This window comes from Myxocyprinus asiaticus, chromosome 4 (genome assembly GCF_019703515.2).
Source record: "Myxocyprinus asiaticus isolate MX2 ecotype Aquarium Trade chromosome 4, UBuf_Myxa_2, whole genome shotgun sequence".
NCBI lineage: Eukaryota > Metazoa > Chordata > Actinopteri > Cypriniformes > Catostomidae > Myxocyprinus > Myxocyprinus asiaticus.
Window position 1 is genome coordinate 45,690,140 of NC_059347.1, and position 15,684 is coordinate 45,705,823.

The following is a 15,684-nucleotide window of genomic DNA, read 5'->3' on the forward strand; positions in this document are numbered from 1 at the left end:
AGTGATTCTGACTGAACACATGCCTATGTTCAAGTCAATTATATGATTACTAAGGTTTTAACACCAGTATTCTTAATTGCACTTTACAGTATGTTTACTTTTCCTGATCTTTAACTTGCTATTGGTTTCACCAACAATACAAGGTCTACAGTGGCATGTCAATAAATAAACCACCTATTTTCTGTTACATGTGAGGATGCCTTATATACTGAATTCCTTTCCTATGTGTGTGGATGACAAAAAATCATCATGCTGCTTGTGACTGCTCTGTCATAAACCTGGAATCTACGGAGTGAACAAAAATATGAATGCAAATTTAAATTGCAGACAGCTTGCTGCATCATTCGACTGAAGTCATCTGTGGTAATATGCCATCCTGTTTCAGTTTCACTTCTTTTTTTTTTTTTATCTGTGGTAATATGCCATCCTGTGTTTTTTTTTTTACCACAACCAGCCCCTGTTGTTCTCCTGGTCCCAGCATCCTCCGTCGCTTTATGGGCTGGTGCTGCTGGTCAGATGCGCTGTCCCCACACAGAGAGGGAATGGAAAGGTGCTTCATATCTCTCACTCTCGTAGCTGTCCATGCTGGATCTGTCCCCGTTGTTTTAAAAAGCAAGCACGGAAAGCAAAATAACACATTAGCATAACTGCATCCACATAGCCAGGCCTTTTTGGTGTACCAACTATGAGAGAAGCCTCGCATGTACGGCTTCCCTTTTTCGCTAGCCTGCTGTCTGATTGTGAGGTCAGGTTGATCTGGGCCCAGCTCTTTCACCTCTGGTTTTTCCGCCAAAGTTCTCCTCTCAAACGGACTTTGGAAGAGAGATTTTACAGAGTTAGGGTTGGGTCTGGAAGCAGTGATAATTGCGCTTGCCACTGTCATGTAGTTAAAATGGCACCCCTACAGATTAGTCCTGACTTTAGCAGTGGCTCGTTAGGGGCGATAAAATAATCGCCCTTTTCGGATTAGATTTGAGAACGCTGATTGGCTAAAGTTTATGTCCTATCTTGAATATGTTCATATCTTGAATCAGCAATTGGCTAAATTGCTACATAGACCCACCTCCTGTGGGCGATCATCTCTATTGCCCCAGACCTGAACTTGAGACATGCGGACAGGAGGGGGAACATGAGGGAAAGCATATATTTTGCACAGATGATTTTCTATCATATCATATCAGTTTATATAATTTATTATTATTATTTTGTGTGTGTGTGTTGCTCAGTGGCCAGCCGCCACTGCCCATATGACTTCAGCAGTTTAATATGAAAGATGTGGGTGAGAAACAGATCATAATTTAAGTCCTTTTTTCTCCTATAAATTCTCCTCCCTGCTACCAGTAGGTGGCAATATGCAAGAATGTGAATCGCCACAAACAAAATAATAATGTGAAAGTGGATATTGAATGTAATAAAAGGACTTAAATATTGTTCTTTTTCTCTGAAGATATAGATTTATGCACTGGAGTCTTATACGATTACTTTTATGTTGCCTTTATGTGCTTTTTGGAGCTTCAAAATTTTGGTAAAATATCTGAGATGGCATGAGGGTGAGAAAATGATGTGAGAATCTTTATTTTTGGGTGAACTATTCCTTTAATGTATACACATTCTTTTACTGTATGTCTAAAGTGAACATAAATGGCAGGAAAAAAAAATTGGATTTGTATGAAAACATTGGACTTGAGGTGTAAATGAAGCCTACCTGCTGCTGTCAAGTATGTTGTTAATATTAATCAAACAACAATAACAAGAAAACTACGTGCTGCTATTGGCTGGATAACTTTAGTAGCTTTAAAAAGTATTAATGTATTATAACCATATAGTGAATGAAGACCATTAGCCTAATATGAGTAGTTTTATGTTTTTTTTGTTTGTTTTTTTTATTTTTTATGTTTATTTAATTTTTTTTTCTTAGTTTCTGAATGTTTACTTGAATACTTGTTTTACTTGTTTTCTTAAATTGAATCTTTGTCCTGTTGTTTTATTTGTTTTATTGCTTGTAATTTGTTTCTGTTTTCTTTCATTATGCCTGTTACTGAGTACTGACTCTTTACTTGTGTTGAATAATTACTTGATTACTTGAAACAATGTTTACTCAAATTAGTTAGTATTTTGTTGTGGTATCGAAATTGGCATTGAGAATTGTCAAATTGCTCTCAAATGTAAGCAAAATGAGCATTATAACTGACATATAGGCCTACCCAAAAGAATCGGAATCAAATCAGAAAAGTTATAGTGATAGGGTACATCGGGGCTAAAGTCTCCGTGGGTGAAAGTCTCCTTTAATTGAATTTTTCCCAAAACACTAAATAGCATCAAAAAACTACAAAGGACTTTCCTAAACACCTGTCTGACACTATTCACCACAAATGTTTCCTCTGTAATGTCTAAAGGTTGATTTTGAGGCAATTTGATCTAATATTCAATAATTTGTAAATGTTGTAAATATATGTAGCTAATGAATATCCCGGACATTATCAAATACTTATGGGTCATTGACAAATACAGTTGTCCAAGGTGTTAAAATGAGAAATCTTTTAAAAATCTAGTTTAAAACACTGGTGTCATGTTCTCAGAAACGTAATCTTTGTTTCCAATTTGGTTACATACATTTTTTATAAACCTTCATAGCATTTTCTACAAAACAAATTTAAACTTTAAAAATGTCATGTGGGGAACCATCAAGTAAAAAGTATTATAATACTTTATTTGCACCTTGAATACATAAGAGTATAAACAATTTAATCATTAATTTCCAAAACGTTTTCAAACACATTTTTCAAGGTAAAAATAATAATAATAATAATAATAATAATAATTCTTAGTCAAAAATATTATGTTTTCTCAGGGTTCCATCACATAACTTAAAATGTGCCTTTTCATAAAAATGTCAAAATATTTATTTATTTTTTTTTTTTTTTTAAACTTCATGCTCAGTCTTGAGGGTCTATAGGTGTTCACTCTGTTTTATGGTTAATATGGTCAACATAAACCTACATGTTGGTTATACCCAATGACTTTTATTTGGTGGACAAAAGCGTTTTTAAATATTTTAAAACACAATTGTTTCACTGCTTATTTTATTTTTTCAAGGAATAACAATAAATGATTATTCTGCACTAGTCATGCCAACATTTCTTTTTTCAGGAATTTCACTTTTTAATGAGATTTTGACTTTTTTTAATTTATTTTTTTACTGTCTCTGGACAGCACATGACTTTTTATTTTAAGCCCCAGACAAAAATGTCAATATGACTTTAAAGTCAGAAATTGAAAATATGCTCATCATGGAAGAGGTGTATTCAAGTAAATGGTTTGTGTGAATTGCATTTTTTATGTATTTTTAATTTAATAGATCTGTACAAAATTAAGCATCACTTCATCATTGACCCTTAGAACACATGGCCATAATATGCACCTGTTACCCTCTGTTATTGTATTTAATTATGAAACTTGTAAAAAGAATCCACGCTATGGTTTTATCTCGATCGCTCTCCAACTGCTTATACAGTGGTGTAAAAATTTGTTCTACCCACAAAAGCGTTTTATGGGCGAAACCCTGAAAATTGGTTGAATTAAAAACATGTATGTTGTAACTGTACACTCCTCATAGCAATATCTTACATTCTGTTCTCTTCTTTTTAATGAAAGACTAAATATTTTCTTGAATTGTTCTCTTGGCCATTTTTGAAAGTGCGCGAAATGTTTGCAAACTTGCATTTCCTTCAGTGGCGTACGTTTCATGTGAACACTAGAAAGGACAAGTCAACATATAGCTAAACTCCGACATACCTGTTTGCTGATGTTTTCAGAAAAATGGCGTCTTTTTCATAGTTGAATGAGTGCTCGCGTGCTCAAGGTTGCCAGATTGCGTGACTAAAGCGTCACCCTGGCAGCATATTTCCAAACTGTAGAAGTGTCCAGATCTGATTGGGGGATTTCACCTATAGAAATCTGGCAACCTTACACATGTCGAAATAAATGACCGGCTAATCACCGTTATTTAAAGTCTGTTATTTATCCTATGTAGAAAATTCTGTATTTTATTTGCATGATTAGTTCTAAGTAATACATAACAATTGATCTAAAGGGGATGGTGAGGGGGGATGGCGGTTTTACAAGGGGGATGCTTTTTGATATTTCTTGCAACAAGGGTGATGCCATTCCCTCGCATCCCCTCAACTTGAGCCCTGCTTTTAACACAAATGATGTCGCTCCATCAATATTCCATAAAAATAAATGTATTTCTTGAATCTTGAGACACTTTGTGACCAGAAAACTATTTTTGTTTTGCTTTTAGCCCCGTTGTACCCTACCCAGCCCTACTTGCTAGCCACATTTTCCAAATGGATTCTTGTCCTTTTTTGTCATTTGTATATTGCTTTGTCTGTTTTCTATTTTTGTGCCTCGTTTGTTTACATTTTTATGTTTACATTTCTAATCCATTTTTAGGAAGGAGCCTATATATGGGCTCTATGCATCTACTATATGTATCCTGTGTGCATGAGAATTAGAATATAGAACAAAAACTGAGAGGAGTGTAGAGGTATCCATCTTTCAAAAGATCTCTGCTTATGGAGTTATTCTGTCTTCCATCACTGGCTTATTTACCTGGGCTACACTTCAAACTGCTTTAGGTGAGTTCTGCACAACTAGGCATATACACACAACAAATCATTCACCAATGAAACCAACACCACCAAATATATCTATCTGATTGTATCTGATGAGGAGGGGGAGGGATGTTATTTTGTTGAATTTGGAAGTCCTTTCCTGAATAATTGTGACTGTTTTGAGTTGCAGAAATCAACAAACAGAAGGATTCAAGTACTGATGTAATGCATGCACATACATTCACCTCCATGTACACACACTTACACTCTTACATTTGTTTCAAAATTCTAAAGTATTGCACATAAATGGGATTAGAATTCATGACATTCTTATTTTACTGTAATTTTTAATGTGTAGTTAAATGTTTTACAGTTTAAGAATACAGGTGCATGACTAAAGCATTGCTACTGTAAATATCCTGAATTCTTCATTTAAAGGAATATTCCAGGTTTAATACAAGTTAAGCTCAATCAAGACCATTTGTGGCATAATGCTGATTTCCACAAAAACTAGCTTGCTTCTAAAACAACCAGGCCAATTTAACTGTTACATTTATGTAAAATCACCAAGCAACAACTGCTTTATGCAGCACAATGAGCTAGTAGCTAACAGCTAGCGGTTGTGTTATTGTTTATGGTCAGTAATGTTTGTGTCGCATTTAAGATGATGTCACGGCAGTAGAGGCGGCGCAACTATGACGATCAGCCTATAATCCCACCAACATTGAGCCGGCACTAAACTGCATTGGAAAAGCAATCTCAGAAAAGCGAGCAGAGTTGAGTCGAACCATAACGTGCAGTGGAAAAGTGCCATTACTTACGGTTAATTGACTTGATCAATGGCACAATGATGATAGTTCATGGATCACCCATTGTGCACCTGTATTAGTGCACTAGCCAAGATCTTTAACCACTATGAACCACCATTTAGGTCCTCCCAAGGTTTCTTCTTGTTACTTGTACATTTTGGGGAGTTTCTTATTGCCATTGTTGTGATTTGACACCTTTGACTTACACTTTGTGGTAAGGCACCACTCTTAGTAAAGCTAATTCAGAACAACAGTACTGCAAAGAGTACAATACAAAAAGAAAAAAAAATCGATTTGAATTACACAAGCTCTAATTAACATTAGTGCCAAGTCTAGTGTTGGCATCACTTTTTTCAACAAAAGTGGTCATTACTCAGGTGCAGAGGTAAATGTCTAAACATTACTGCTTACCGCACCTCTGCCGGTGCCTTCTGTTGTCCGGCTACAGGGTCATCAGCCGGGAGCCACCTATCAAGGATATTTCCCCCCATCAATCTCGGAAAATCTCCTGGTGGTGGGCCAGCGGTCAGGGACGTCTCCCTGCCACCCTACACAGCTGGACACCAGATCCTTTCGATTGCCTCTTGTTCTTGCTTTCCCATAAAGACATTCCTCCTTTCCTGTCGAGACATACTATACAACCAGGGTCCAATACACCCCCCCACCCCCATGAGCAGACCTACGCTACGTCCAAAGCCTCTTCTCTGTTCGAAAAACACAAGCCATCAATCTCTACCTACCACCTGTCCAGTGCCTTAAACCACTCCTCCAACAGATTAAGGAGACTGATGTGAGGGCTAGATGCGAGACACCCCTCCGATGCCTAGCTTGGCCTGTTTTCGCTCCCCCACTTATTCCCTCTCCAGAAACACCCTGAAAAGGACCAAATGGGTCAAATGCATAAATAATTCCTCCCCACCCCTTTTCACTTCTACATGCTACCTCACCACATATTGCAATTGTTTACCCCTTACTTTTTTAGTCCTGCACACCCCACTTATCATCCTTCTTAACCAGTAGGATGCAAGTTTATGCACACATAGATTGTGCAATACACTTAAGACTTGACAGCAGCTGGGGCCTAGGTAGCTCAGTAGTAAAGATGCTGGCTACCACCCCTGGAGTTCACTAGTTCAAATCCCAGGGTGTGCTGAGTGACTCCAGCCAGGTCTCCTAAGCAACCAAATTGGCCTGGTTGTAACCTCCTTGTGATTGCTATAATGTGGTTGGCTCTCAGTGGGGCATGTGGTGAGCTGTGCCTGGATGCCCCAGTGGATGGTGTGAAGCCTCCACACGTGCTATGTATATGTACTGTATGTCAGCTTGTGTCTGTTTTTCTTTTCTTTCTTTCTCTTTTCCTTTTTTGTGTTAGGTTTCTATACAGTCAACCCAGTGTCCTGGTGGGGTGAGTATATTAACCTGTTTTAGATTGCTCTGCTGGATTTATTGAAAGGCGCAATGATTAAAGCGCTGTGTGCATGTTTTTGTATTTAAAACAGTTGGAATGATGTTGTTTCTGTTACACCGTGGTTGGCCCCAATTGTATGGGAGGGAACCTTTGATCTTACGCTTATGGACTCTATGTACAAATAACAAAACATTAGCATAGCAACCACTCCCTTTAGCCGTGGGAAAGTGAGCTTCACTTACCTTTCTTTTCTCTTTTCCATCAATGATTCCCCTCTGTCATCAAAAGATTCATTTGGTAATACAGGTATGTCATCAAAAGCAAATGACTGACTGTATGTTTCCTACATATGTTTCTGATAATATATAACCAACTATTATCACACTTATGCTTTTATCATTCATATAATTTTACAATTGTGAGAGAACAAAAGGATGCGAAACTTAGAATGTCCTTAAATTTGAAGTTAGTATTTTCTGAGCAATTAGCACCCAATGGAATTGCAAAAATAATGACTTTTTTTTTTGCAGCCATGCAGTGGCTAGCCAAACATAAGCAAATCATCTCTTCTAAATTCCTGTAATATAAGTCAAATAAAATGTGTTTTCCTTTTCTAAGAACCCAGGGTAACACTTTAGAACAGGGGTTTTCAAAGTCAAAGACAGTGGGTCTCCCTCGTGGATGTAGAACTTATTAACTGAATTATGACATTGAATATAAAACTTTTTATATTATTTAATTTTTACAGTGGTGGAGAAAAAACTAAATCAATGCTAGTTCCTTGAAAAAAAAAAAAAAAGAACCTAATTTGAAATTCCAATAATGGTCCATCTCAGTCAAACAGAGATCTGTAACAGAGAGGAGGAATGTGTGTGTGTGTGTGTGTGTGTGTGTGTGTGTGTGTGTACGGGTTTGGGTGGTTTACGAGGACATTTGTTTAGATTACAAACTGGTAATTACAAGGTGTAACAGATTTAGGATCATATTTGGATCAAAAGGATGAAGCAGGAGATGGAACCATGTGAGTTTATTTATACACTCTGAATGCAACTCAAACAAAATGCTTTTCAGTGGTCAATGTAAAACTGCTGCTTTTCAGCCAAACAGTGAAGCTTCCATAACACACACACTGTGCTCAGGTTCAGCTTTCTCTCTTTCGGAGGACTAAGCTGTCTTTTATCTCCCCCGACTCTCACTGTGAACATAGAAATGGTAATTAGCCACAATTCATCTCAGGTGGATGTCCTTACCGCTTTCTCTCTTGACCACGCCCTCACCTCCACGCAAGGGTATTATGCTATAAGTGTGGTTTATGAGGACATTTTTTGTGTCCCCATAATTCAAACTGCTTAAAAAAAAAAAAAAAACAACAACAAAAAAAAAAAACACTAAATGATGTTTTTTTTTTTTTTTGAAAATGTAAAAATGCAGAAAGTTTTTTGTGGGGGTTAGGTTTAGGGATAGGGGATAGAATCTATAGTTCGTACAGTATAAAAATCATTATGTCTATGGAGAGTTCTCATAAGGATAGCCGCACCAGTGGGGGGGGGGGGGGGGGGCTACTGAATAAAACTCTTCTTCAATTTCCATGTTTTTCACCTACCTCACATATGGCCACATCAGTGGATTAGTCAATCTGGAGTGCAAAAAATGGGCTGTGCCAGATGCTGTCTAACACTTGCTCCTTCAAATCCTGTGCCATGTCAGAGAGTGGAATAGAATCAAGCTTAGAGGTCGCTGCCTCTCCTACCATCAAGAAACACATATCTTTGGCTGCCGGTAGAATCACTGTCTCTCCGATGTTATGTGTTTGTCCTCCATGGCAATTCGCAGTGCAACGTGATATGAAGCTTCACCCGCCACCCAAATCCATCCCAGTATTCTAACATAAAATAACAACAGACACACATATAAACAAACAGTCCAAAGAAAATACTTGATGACATAAAAACATACAATTAACCAACATAAAAGAAAAAGGGTTCTACATATAATTTTAATTAAAATCGTCCCTCTCCACTGCTCCTCCCTGGCAACCTTCTAAGAAGGCCAAATAAGTTCCCCACTTCTTCCCATATGCACCCAAATATGTGACATCTCCTCAAAAGCCGCCACTCTGCCCAACTCGGTGCACCACTCATGAAATGAGGGCGCATCAGCCGACTTCCATCTCCTTAGCATTGCCTGCCTGCTGATCATCATGCTGGTGAGGAGCCAGTTTTATTGTATGTTTATTCATTATATTAATACCTGCCCCATTACCCAAAATACAAAGTCTGGGGCAAAATAAAATCTAAGTGCTCAAGACCTCACAAATAAAATTCTGAACCTTCGACCAAAACTCTTGAATCTTAGTACAGAACCAAAAAACACAGACTATGTCCCCATCCTCCAACTGGCATCACCAGCAAGTAGGTGTGTCTTTGAGACCAAGCCTATACAGTCTAGAGGGAGTCCAATAAAAACGATGCAGAATCTTAAATTGAATGAGACGCACCCTTGCATCCCTAGACATAGACTTGACATTTTTTTTTAAATCTTACCCCATTCTTCATCTTCCAGTACTAAATTCAAGTCTCTCTCACATAACTTCTTAAGAGATGTTAAATCCCCATCCCCTAAACTCTGAATTAGCCAAGAATAGTATACTGAAGCCACGTGACCCTTTCAAAAAGCATCAAGCACCATCTCAAGTGTGTCTGTCGCTTTAGGGGACTGTCTATTACACCCAAACATGGTGCAAGGTAGATGGCGCAACTGTAAGTACCTGAAGAATTGAGATCTGGGAATCCCAAAACGCTGTATAATATTTTCAAAAGATCTCAATGCTCCATTTTCATACAGGTCACCCAGCGAAGCAACTCCCTTCTCAATCCATTCTGTCCAGCAGAAAGGGGACTTTTTAATGCACAATTTAGGGTTTAACCAAATACTTGCGGCAACATTCAGGTAAAGGTCCGAATTGAACACGTGGGAAACTTTTGTCCTCACTAAATGCATGTGCAAGGTAATGGGGTGTGTCTTTACTTCTCCGGGCAGCTTGGTAGAAAGAATTTGCAATGGCAAGACAGGGGCAAGGACCTCCTGTACAATAAAGAGCCAGGGAGGGGCTCTCTCAGATGGAAGCGATCAATGTGCCAAATGTCTGACACCAAAAGCATAATAGTAAAACAAAATCTTGGGAAGACCTAACCCACCTTTGTCAACTGGCCCGTGTAACTTATAAAAATGCATCTGAGGATGTTTACCATTCAAGATAAAGGATTTAGCTATACTATCTAATTGTTTAAAATAAAAGAGTGGAACTTCAATGGGGAGAGACTGTAGTAGGCAGTTGAAATTTGGAATACAATTCATTTTTATAACATTGACCTTTCCAGTCATAGATAAATGTAGTGAAGCCCACCTGCCTTATCACTCGAAAAACTTTTTATTAAAAGGGTCAAAATTAACTCGGACTAAATCACATAAATTTGCTGGGAATAAAATACCCAAATACTTAATGCCCTGTTTGGGCACTACCGGGCAGTACGCTGTCAGAGCCAAAGCTTCGGATTTAGACCAATTAACTCCCGAGATCCCAAGAACTTAGAAAAGGAATTAATAATTCTGTGGAGGCAAGGCATATATCTAGTAGGGTCAGAAACGAATAATAAAATATCATCTGCATAAAACAAAAGTTTATGCGCCATACCTCCCACCACAACTCCTGGAAAATAATCTTCCCTTCTTATCGCGGCTGCTAATGGTTGCAGGGCAAGACAGAACAATAATGGGGAAAGAGGGCAACCCCGCCGGGTGCCCCTATCCAGAGTAAAATAATATGAAATTAATCCAATTGTTTGTACCGCCGCTACCGGGTTTCCATAAAGTGACTTAATCCATCCAATAAAAGTATTCCTGAACCCATATATTTCCAAAATCTTAAAAAGATAATCCCATTGTACCATATCAAACGCCTTTTCGGCATCAAGTGATATGGCAGTGACCAGAGTCTGATCATTCGCCACTGACCACATGATATTGATGAAACGCCTAATGTTATCAGAAGAGCTGCAGCCCCAAATAAACCCCACTTGATCTATATGTATAAGAGGTGTCATAACTTTTCTTAATTGGTTAGCCAAAATGTTTGACAATATTTTAACTAGCTTAGTCTAGCTGGTTCAGGGAAATTGGATGATAACTCTTACACTCGCTTGGATCTTTGTCCTTTTTAAGAATCAGACTGATCCTTGTGTCATGGTTGGTGGAAGCTTTCCATTCTAAAATGATTCTGTATAAACTTCTAGCAAAAGTGGAGCCAGTTCTGTAACATAAGATCTAAAAAATTCAGCGGCAAAGCCATCTGGCCCCAGAGACTTGCCTGTAGGCAAGGCTTAATTACCTCGCCAAGATCCTCCAATGTTATCTCAGAATCAAGAGGATTGTTTTGCTCCGTTGTCAGTTTAGGGAGTTCTAATGGATCCACAAATTTTCTAATATCTTCAGCAGTTGACAAAGATGTGGAAATATAGAGATCAAGATAGAATTCTTTAAAAGCATAATTAATATCAATGGCTGAGGTAAATATATCACCACCAGCAGATTTCACTGGGGGAATGGTAGAAAAAGACTCTCTCTGCTTTATATATCTAGCCAAAAGCTTCCCTGCTTTGTCGCCTGACTCAAAGTATGACTGTCTTGCCCTGAATAGCCAAAATTCCATCTTGCAAGACAAAATAGTATTATAGCTCTGCCTCGGCAATTTTAATATTCCCTTCCAACTCCATGAGTTCTCGTCCTTTGGATTTTTTGATGAATGAGGCATACTGTATGATCCGACCCCTAAGAACCGCCTTAAGTGCCTCCCCAGCCACGCCCACAGAGGATACTGAGGACCAGTTGGTCTCCATATAAACACTGATTTCAGCCTTTAACATTTGTTGAAATTCAAGATTTTGCAAAAGGGATACATTAAAGCGCCAGTAATATGATTTCTTTTTCTCCGTATGTGGCAACACCTTTAAACTCACCAGGGCAAGATCTGAGACTAAAATGTTTCCAATTGAGCAATCAACAACAGATGAAATGAGGGACACAGATAAATGCAAAAAATCTATTCTTGAATAAATCATATGAACTGATGAAAAAATGTATAGTCCCTACCAGATGAGTTCAAAAGTCTCCAAATATCTGTAAGACCAAATTTTTACACATCCTGTGAAGTGTCACTGTTGCTGTAGGGGGCTTACACACTTGTGCTTCACTATGATCAAGGACTGAGTTCATCAAAAGATTAAAGTCTCCTCCCAATAATATATCATGAGGGGTGCCAGCAGCTTGCAACATCCCTTCAAGATCTATAAAAAAAGCCCTGATCATCAGCGTTAGGTGCGTAAATATTAGCCAAAATCAACCTTTGCCCCTGAATTTCTGCTAAAACAATAATTACTCTTCCTAATTTATCTTTAATCTGTTTGAGACATTTAAATTGTAGATGTTTACTTATCAATGTAATGATTCTCCTGCTCTTACTTGAGCCAGCACTAAAGAAAACATGTCCATATCTTCCCAAATTTTTCAGCTTCCTGCAGGGAAAGATGCGTTTCTTGAAGAAACACAATATCATATTTTTTACATTTAAAGGTGCAGTATGTAAGACTCAGAAACCCTTGTTATTAATGACACCTGTGGACATTAAGTGAACTGCAGCCAGCTACCTGTTGCTCGTGCTCGCACTCATGCACACACTCCATAGGGATGCGAGTGAGCGAGCATCGGCCAAAACAATGACATAATGTACAAAGAGACTGAACGTGATTCACCAGCATCATGCTGACAGATGAGGTAGCATAATTAATATTACACAGTTATGATTGTTTTACTACAAACTTTGAGACTAAACTAAAACTACTTATCAGCTAACATAGCATACTGATACACACATACAGCTACATACTACCAAACTATACCAGACAGTTTACTGTTTCACTGTTATGTTGCACTGTTGTATGTTTTGTATGTCATATGTTGTACTATGAATAAGAAACCAGCGTATTTGCTTAAATGTATCCTGTATACCTGACTTTTAGTATAAAGAGAAGATTGTTGAATTTATTTGAAAGTTACGAAGCAAGGTAGCTTGCAATTCATCTGCGTTAGCAGGCAAGATCAATCCTTATGGCACTATATTTCACATGTTTTGCAGTTATGTAATCTTACCTGTCCAATAAGAAGAACGCCAATTCAGGGTCGGTTTTGATCCCCAAAACCCAATGAAGGTCCCTCCAGGAATCAAATACCCTGCTGATCTTCACTTTAGTTTTCACTCGACCACGCTCACGTTCCCGCTTAGCCAGATGGGATTCAGTAGATAAATGTTTTTTTGGCTTACTCTGAGTTTGCGTAGGAGTCAGTGTTGTGCTGGGAGCCAGAGGTTTGCTGTATTCCATCTCTAAGATATCGTTACCTAGTGTTGCAGTTTGTTGTCGCTGTTGAATAGCGGAAGAGAAGCTATTACTGTCCGAGGCAAAGCTCCGGGAGTGCGCATAACAATCACATCCTTTGGATTTTCCCGGCAAAAGCGACCCGCTCCCTTCACATGAAAATCCGTCTACAGGTTTTAATATCAACCTAGGAAGTGCGGGAAGGGCTCATTTTTTTAAGTTGCATTACAAGCCGTTCACACATTGGCAAAAAAGGCGAATATTACATGAAAATTGTTACATATTGCATATTTTAAGAAAATATATAACCTTACTTCCTTTTATGGGGTGCCCCAATCCATTCACATTCCGCGTGGAGAGAGACAATCCACTCATATTAACATTTGACATATTTTTTTTTGAATTTTCTCCCCTTTTCTCCCCAATTTGGCATGCCCAGTTCGCAATGCGCTCTAGGTCCTCATGGTGGTGTATTGACTCGCCTCAACCCGTGCATCTTATCACGTGGCTTGTTGAGCGCATTACCGTGGAGACGTAACGCGTGTGGATGCTCCACACAATTCTCCGTCCATGCACAACACACCACGTGCCCCACCGGAGCAAGAACCATATTATAGCAACCATGAGGAGGTTACCCCAATGTGACTCTACCCTCCCTAGCAACCGGGCCAATTTGGTTGCTTAGGAGACCTGGCTGGAGTCACTCAGCACGCCCTGGATACGTACTCACTACTCCAGGTGTGGTAGTCAGCGTCTTTACTCGCTGAGCTACCCAGGCCCCCCTGACATTTGACATATTAGAAAAAATTGATTGTGTGTAAACAAAATTAAAAAAATTATAAAGACCACATTCCAACATTAGAGCAACAAACCAACCCCGAACTTCCCCCAAAACAAAACAAAAAAACTGAAAAAAGAAAAATGTGCGCATTAACCCAGCACATGACAGTGCCAACTGGCGTCCATCCCTTTAAACTCAAACAGTCCATGTACGCCTACGAGAGCCCCCACGACAACTTTGCCATTGGATTGCTTGAGTCCGGTGCTTCTATACAAATTTTGTGAGACAGAATTACACAACAGAAAATAATCTATAAAACAAACCCCAGCCAATATAAGGCATAAGCACAAAGACGTGTAGATTCATTCACATAACTGTTTCGAAAGTGTGTTCCTCCACAAAACAAGCTCCAACCGCTAGGCAGAACCAGCACAAAAAGAAACAAAGAAGGTGCTCAATTTCCTCGGATGAACAAGTGAATGTTCAGTGAGTCAGGTCCACACAGCTGCGTCACACAATGACTTACTCAGTCCATTGACTTTATGAAGGACATGGCTTGCTGTGGGCATGTAAATATTTTGCGGCCATCCATAGCATCTATTCTCAATTTGGCTGGGAACATCAGTGCAAAAGCAACCTTCCGTTGATATGAGAGTTTCTTGCATTCCTTGAATCTATCACGTTTCTCTCGTCAAATTCGCAAAGTCTGGGAACAGTACAATGTTGTGGTTCTTCCAAGAAAGCCATCCTTTACTCCTCGCCTTGCGTAACACGAAATCTTTATCAGATGATCTCAGAAATTTGGCCAGAATTGATCAGGGCCTGTCTCCCTCAGCGGATCTCCGAGCCAGGACCCTGTGATCTCACACGATTTCCAGCTTATGGCCTGCCATGTCGAGCAGACTCGGGAAGAGCTCATCTAGGAATTTCACCATATCTCTGCATCCTTGGTCCTCAGGAATTCCAACAATTAGGACGTTGTTTCAACGGTTACGATTCTCAAAGTCTTCCAACTTTTCCCAAATGCGTTCCAAATCCACTTTGGTTGCTAGCAGGTTAGCAGCTAATTCCCTCTCTGATGACTCCTGATAATCGATCAGTTTCTAAATGTCCCCCACTCTTGTAACCAACTCAGAGAATTCCGTCTCCATGGCAGTAATCGATCAAAAGCAAGATCCTCAAAGTCAGCAGTGACCTTCATCAGCATTACGACATACTCGACAATTGATGCTGAATCTCCCCAGCCGCACCATCAAAACTGAGTCCCCCATCTGCAGCCCTGTCAGGGGTGTCAGCTTAAGCACATAAGTGTCTTTTAATGTCTCCAGAGCCTGAAGATTTTGAATTCTTTGACATACTGTCTTCATAGAACAGTTATGGAACAGGGTGTATCGCATCTCACCGGTTTATAACACAAGAAGTATTAAAAACTAGCAAAGTGTGCAGAGCTCGCTGTTCACACATCCGACCCTCGCATGGCGCCACGCGACCTCCTTAGTAGCACAGCATTAAAATTGTAGTTACTACTATTAACTATCAAGAAACTGTGATTAACAAATTAGTAAGCAGTAGCACACAGATGAATGCAATCGTTCACTGTTTGGTCATCAATAACGACTATTTTTTCATAACTCCTGGAGAT

The 15,684-nt window shown here is 39.1% G+C and overlaps 1 protein-coding gene across 2 annotated transcripts in view; it reads right to left on the reverse strand.

The window, feature by feature from the left end:
- The window catches only part of LOC127432047 (uncharacterized), a 29,817-nt gene that overhangs the window by 1,473 nt on the left and 12,660 nt on the right, over nt 1-15,684 (reverse strand). The window contains exon 2 of one of the 2 annotated variants that reach the window (XM_051682828.1): nt 446-591. In XM_051682828.1, coding sequence (XP_051538788.1) covers nt 446-591 — 146 coding nt within the window. Of the gene's footprint in view, nt 1-445; nt 2,563-15,684 lie in introns of those variants that run through there. The other variant, XM_051682820.1, reaches the window with a different exon arrangement.